This window comes from Trichechus manatus, unplaced genomic scaffold (assembly GCF_000243295.1).
Source record: "Trichechus manatus latirostris isolate Lorelei unplaced genomic scaffold, TriManLat1.0 scaffold00134, whole genome shotgun sequence".
Classification (NCBI taxonomy): Eukaryota; Metazoa; Chordata; class Mammalia; order Sirenia; family Trichechidae; genus Trichechus; species Trichechus manatus.
Window position 1 is genome coordinate 5,827,021 of NW_004444070.1, and position 6,000 is coordinate 5,833,020.

The 6,000-nt window shown below is 38.9% G+C and overlaps 1 protein-coding gene across 1 annotated transcript in view; it reads left to right on the forward strand.

The window, feature by feature from the left end:
* The window catches only part of LOC111822146 (zinc finger protein 14-like), a 37,660-nt gene extending 32,159 nt beyond the window's left edge, over positions 1-5,501 (forward strand). The window contains 4 exon segments of the mRNA XM_023739440.1: positions 596-722; positions 2,280-2,427; positions 3,177-5,067; positions 5,069-5,501. Coding sequence (XP_023595208.1) covers positions 596-722; positions 2,280-2,427; positions 3,177-5,067; positions 5,069-5,122 — 2,220 coding nt within the window. The 3' untranslated portion in view covers positions 5,123-5,501.
* The last annotated feature ends 499 nt before the right edge of the window (positions 5,502-6,000 follow it).

Genomic DNA, 6,000 nt, shown 5'->3' on the forward strand with positions numbered 1-6,000 from the left:
TTCTTTTTTCAGCAGATAGACCTGTCACTTCCTGATGTCCTAGAGTTCAAGAAAATATAACCAGCTGAGGGCCTTGAGTTATCAGTTTGTGTGGGACCTTGGTCCTCCCGTGGCTGTAAGGGGTAAAAGGAAAAACTGTCGTTCTGCAGTGGTTCGCAATTACTAACATTTCACCCTGCCTTCACCCTTTGCTTTATGTGTTGTTGAGTGTTCTGTTGGGGTTTATGAAAAGAGGTGTAATTGTTCACAAGGAAATCATTATCTGAATGAGGGCGTTTCTCTAATTTCTGCTGTTTGCTAACTGTTCTAGATCATAAAGAGAGAGGAATGAGACTGCAATTGGTTACAAAGTGTGGAGACATTATTTCATTATGTTGGAAGTCTGTAAGACAGGATGCAATCAGTGAGAAAGTGAATGTAGTTAGTGAAGTGACAAGGCTGATGGCTATACCCTAGAGTAGACCTTGGTAGAACACAGAACCTTGTGTCAAATCCCTAAGAATATTCAGTTCCCCAGACTGTCAGTCTCACGCTTTGTTCTTATACGCTGCAGTATGTGATACTTTGCTGATCCAGAATGTATGGAATGTTTTAGGACACAGTGATCTTTGAAGATGTGGCTGTGGTCTTTAGCCAGGGAGAGTGGGCTTTGCTGGATCTTGCTCAGAAGAAACTCTACAGAGATGTGATGATGGAAACCTTCAGAAGCCTGGCCGCAATAGGTAAGAATGACTTTTTTTTTTCCTATAGTGAACAATAATATTTTACTCGTTGATTTTGCTCCAGTATTTGGGCTGAGGTATGGGAATAAATTGTTAAATGATACAGGCGTGGTTCCTTGGTTTGTGGAGCGCACAGATCCTGACATCCTGCCTTCCCCATGAACATAAAGCTCTATGTATTAAAGTGAGTTTTCATTTCTCTTGTGATTAAATGCCCTGAGGCTCTTTAAGAACTGTAAGTGTAAGCATTAGGTCTGGGGTCACTCTGGGGCACTGAGAGATTTGTGCTTTGTGACCTTGTAGAGAGGTTTACTGTGTTGATTACAAGTTTGACATGATTATTTTGCTGCAAATAAACTCACACCTGTCCATCTTCAGAGACCGTGAAGAGCAAAGTATGGGCTCAGTGTCAAGGAAATGTTCACTGCTCTTCATTCTCCTTCCTCAGGATAGGCTTTTCTTCTTGAGCACCATGACAGCTGTACACATTTGTTTTCCCAGAGAAGCAAGGGAAAGATCTGAGCACAGTGGAGTTAGGACTCATCCAGGGCCACTGTGCCTGGAAGCACCAGGAAAGCAAGAATTTTGGGAAGGACCAGCCTTGCATGGAGTGAATTGCATCTGAATCAGTCAGCTAGAAAAAGTATCTTTTGGGTTGAGAATACAACTTCCCAGTTACCTGAGCTTACTTTTCTGAGTATAGCAACCTTTCCAAGTGTATTGTGTCCAATATCTTTCTACTTAGTCATCCTAATTATGCGTATTTATGTCACCATCACTCTCAATCCTTGTGTTAGTTATCTAGTGCCAGTATAACAAATACCACAGGTGGATGGCTTTAAGAAACAAATTCATTCTGTCACATTTTAGAAGGCTGGAAGTACAAATTCAGGGCACCAGCTCCAGGGGAAGGCTTTCTCTTTCTGTTGGCTGCGGGTGAAGGGCCTTATCTCCTTTCAACATCTGTGTGCCCGGCATTACTTGGAGATCTCCATATGTCTTGGCATCAGTCTTCCCCTGGGTATAAGTGCTTCTCAGCCCAGGGATCTAGGGCCTAAACGACACACTCTGTTTCCGGCTCTTCTTTCTTGCTAGTAGTCAAACTGCTCCCATTGTGCTTGCTTCTCTCTCCTTTCATCTCTTGTGAGAAAAAATACGTGACTTAAGCAGGAGTGGCGTATTCCAACTTAATCCTCATTAACATACCCTAATCATGCTTCATTAACATAACAGACAACTCACTCCCAAATGGGAGCATAACCACAGGCATCAGGCTAGGATTTACAACACGTAATTACATCAGATCACAAAAATGAAGGACAACAACACAATATTGGGAATCATGGCCTAGCCAAGTTGATATGAATTTTTTTTGGACACAGTTCAGTCCATAACTATGCCCATAGATGTTTTTCCTAGAAAGTTGCTTTCTAACCATTGCTGTACTGCTGAAACAGCGAAATGTGATTGTTTTTCTTTATTCTCAACGTTTTCCCCCTTATAATTCCTTTTGTTTTTATTTCATATTGTGAACTGCAACCTGAATTATTGAGTCAGTCTCTCAAAACCTTTATGATGGAGAAAGTTTATCCAGTGAACATGTAATGGTGCAATTCATGAAGAATAACACCTGGTCCTCCATGTTAGGAGAAATCTTTGAATCACATGGCACTAAAGGTCATAATAAGCAGGGGAGATATTTGAGGTGAGTGCCATTCAGAGGAAAACTACCTCAGGAGAAAGGCCTTAGGTGTGATGACATTAAAATACACGTATATTTATGTTCGTATACAGAGGCTTCAAACCAGTTTGTAGTGGTTCAGTAATTGCCACCTTAAATGAAGTCAGTGTACCCTTTGCATAGTAAGCAAATTTTTTGCCCATTGGTTTCTGACCCAAGTAGGAAATAATTTAGTGGTGCCCTGCTCAATGATGCCAGCCGGCCGCATTGCATTGAATGTGTGTCGCTGTCCACAATCCTGCCAGTAATCCCATCTCTTGCATCAGGCTGTAGAAACTTTCCGGTGAAAATCCGATGCACAACGAATTTGTTCTGCAATCCATGTGCTGCCCTTGTTTATGTCAGGAATTACTGAACTGTTACGACCTGGTTTGAAGCCGTGAATTGTATTAATGTATGCAAATTATATATGTATACATATGTATGTATCTATGCATGTTTATATACATGTATATATAACTAAATGTAAAATTCTGTGTTCAGAGAATTTTCACAGTACGTTTTCATAAATGTGAGTTGGATATCAAGTATTGGATACATATTTCACTTGGGAACAATTATAAGAAAGCCTCATATTTTAGAAAAATGGTTATGGTAATGGTAGTATTTCTCCTAGTTCATTTTTCGTATGAAACATGAGATAAGTCACTGTGAAAACTATGCATACACTGTGTTTTGTACTGGTAAACTGGGAACAAATTTATTTCCAACAGCATGTTACCTATTTTTAAGAGAAGTCATACAGTAGAGAATCTCTGTGAGAGTAATGAAGGAAATAAGTGTGGGAAAATCTTCAGCCGGATGCCAGATCTTAATGTACTAAAGAGAACTGCTTCAGAAATAAATCCTTTTGAATGCTGTGAGTCTGGAAAAGCCTTTATGGATCACTCATCACATAACCCTCGTAATGTATCTCATACTGGATGCAGTACCTGTCAGTGTAAGGAATGTGGCGAAGCCTGCAGTTGTCCTTCTCACCTAACCACTCCTATGAGAACTGTTAATAGAAAGAAACCACGTAAATGTAAGGTATGTGGGAAGGACTTAATTTGTACGTCAACCCTTCAGAATCCAGTGACAACACTCACTGGTGAGAAACGCTATGAATGTAACGAATGTGGGAAATATTTCTGTAATTTCTCATCCTTTTGGACACATCTGAAAGGTCACAATCGTGCATGTGAACAATATTGTAAAACCTATAGTGATCAATTTCTCATTTTACGTAAAAAACTTCATCACAGAGGTAAGCTTTATGAATGTAAAGATTGTGGGAAAGTCTTTAAATATAACTCTTCTCTCACTCAGCATATGAATGTTCACAGTGGAGAGAGGCCTTATGAATGTGAGAAATGTGGGAAAGCCTTTAGACATTCTGGATCCCTCAGTACGCATATAAAAACTCATAGTGCAGTGAGGCCTTATAAATGTAAGCAATGTGGGAAAGCCTTTAGTTATTCCTCAGTCCTCACTACACATATGCGAACTCACAGTGGAGAGAGGCCTTATGAATGTAAGGAATGTGGGAAAGCCTTTAGTTATTACTCAAGCCTCACTTCACATAAAAATTCTCACAGTGGAGAGAGGCCTTATGAATGTAAGCAGTGTGGGAAAGCTTTTAGTCATTCCTCAGCCCTCACTACACATGGAAGAATTCACAGTGGAGAGAAACCTTATGAATGTAAGCAATGTGGAAAAGTCTTTAGGCAAGCCTCAAACCTCACTACACATAGAAGAATTCACAGTGGACAGAAGCCTTATAAATGTAAGGAATGTGGGAAAGCCTTTAGTCAGAGCTCATCCCTCACTATGCATAAAAGAACTCACAGTGGAGAGAAACCTTATGAATGTAGGGAATGTGGGAAAGCCTTTCGTAACTTATCCAACCTCACTTCACATATAAAATCTCACAGTGGAGAGAGGCCTTATCAGTGTAAGCAATGTGGAAAAGTCTTTAGTCATTCCTCTTCCCTCACTAAACATAAAAGAACTCACAGTGGAGAGAGGCCTTTTGAATGTAAGCAATGTGGGAAAGCCTTTAGTGATTCCTCATACCTTACTAAACATATAAGAACTCACAGTGGAGAGAGGCCTTATAAATGTAAGGAATGTGGAAAAGCCTTTACTCGTTCCGCACACCTTACTCTTCATATAAAGACTCACAGTGGAGAGAGGCCTTATGAATGTAAGCAGTGTGGGAAAGCTTTTAGTCAGTTATCAAACCTCACTTCACATATAAAAACTCACAGTGGAGAGAGGCCTTATGAATGTAAGGAATGTGGGAAAGCCTTTAGTCAGTCCTACCACCTCACATCACATATAAGAACTCACAGTGGAGAGAAACCTTACGTATGTAAGGAATGTAGAAAGGCCTTTAGTTGTTCCTCAGGCCTCACTAGACATATTAGGACTCACAGTGGAGAGAGGCCGTATGAATGTAAACAATGTGGGAAAGCCTTTAGTCGTTCCTCATCTCTCAATACGCACATACGAACTCACAGTGGAGAGAAGCCTTATGAATGTAAGGAATGTGGGAAAGCCTTTAGTCATTTTTCATCTCTTTATGCACATATGCGAACTCACAGTGGAGAGAAGGCTTATGAACGTAAGGAATGTGGGAAAGCCTTTAGGCAGGCTGCACACCTCATGCAACATGTAAGAACTCACAGTGGAGAGACTACTCTGTGTCAAAAGTGAGATGTTTCATCCTGCTATAATTTCAAATAAGAAATTTACAAAAGTTTGTAATTAAAGAAAAAAGTATTGAGTAAGAAACAGTATTAACTCAAGGAAGGGGTAATTAGAGCTACTTTGTGACTTTGGGAGAAATGACATTGTCATTGTAACTGTGGTGATGTCCTAATTAGTGTGTGTTACTTTCTCAATCCAAGCTAAATTTTCCCTTTCTGAAAGCCTTTGGCTAGTGCAAATAAGGCTTCAGGGAATAGCCTTGAGCAAATGTGATTTTATATTTTTCAATGTTTTTATATTTGTGATTTTGCATATAATTAAATACACACATTTTACATTTGGTTTAAGAGTGTTTTGTTTTTATATTTAATGCTTTTCCTTCTACTCTTTCATATTGTAAAGGTAACTGTTTTACTCTTTATAGTTAGTTAAGTTTCTCATAGGGTGATACTTTGAGACTGTGCAAATACTCTGTTTTTCATTGTACTTTGGCCTATTGGTTTTAGTATCCATGATGATTACTTATGGTTATTATCATGGTGTTTATGAAATAGTATTTTGTGTTTCAATCATTTCTTCTCTATTAATTGAAATCCTACAAGTAATATTTTCCATTTTTCCTTCTTTAATTTATTAATTAAATTGTTTATAGCAGTACAGACACTCCCTGGATTGCAAAAGAATTCCATTCCTAGGTCTGTCTTTAAGTCAAATTTGTAAGTTGGAACTGTTAGGTACGGTTTATACGTAATGTTAATGAAATGTTTGTCATAGTATATAGTATGTACTATACTTTTGTATGTTCAGAAAACATCAAAGGAACGTTTTTAGTTACACTAAGGCATA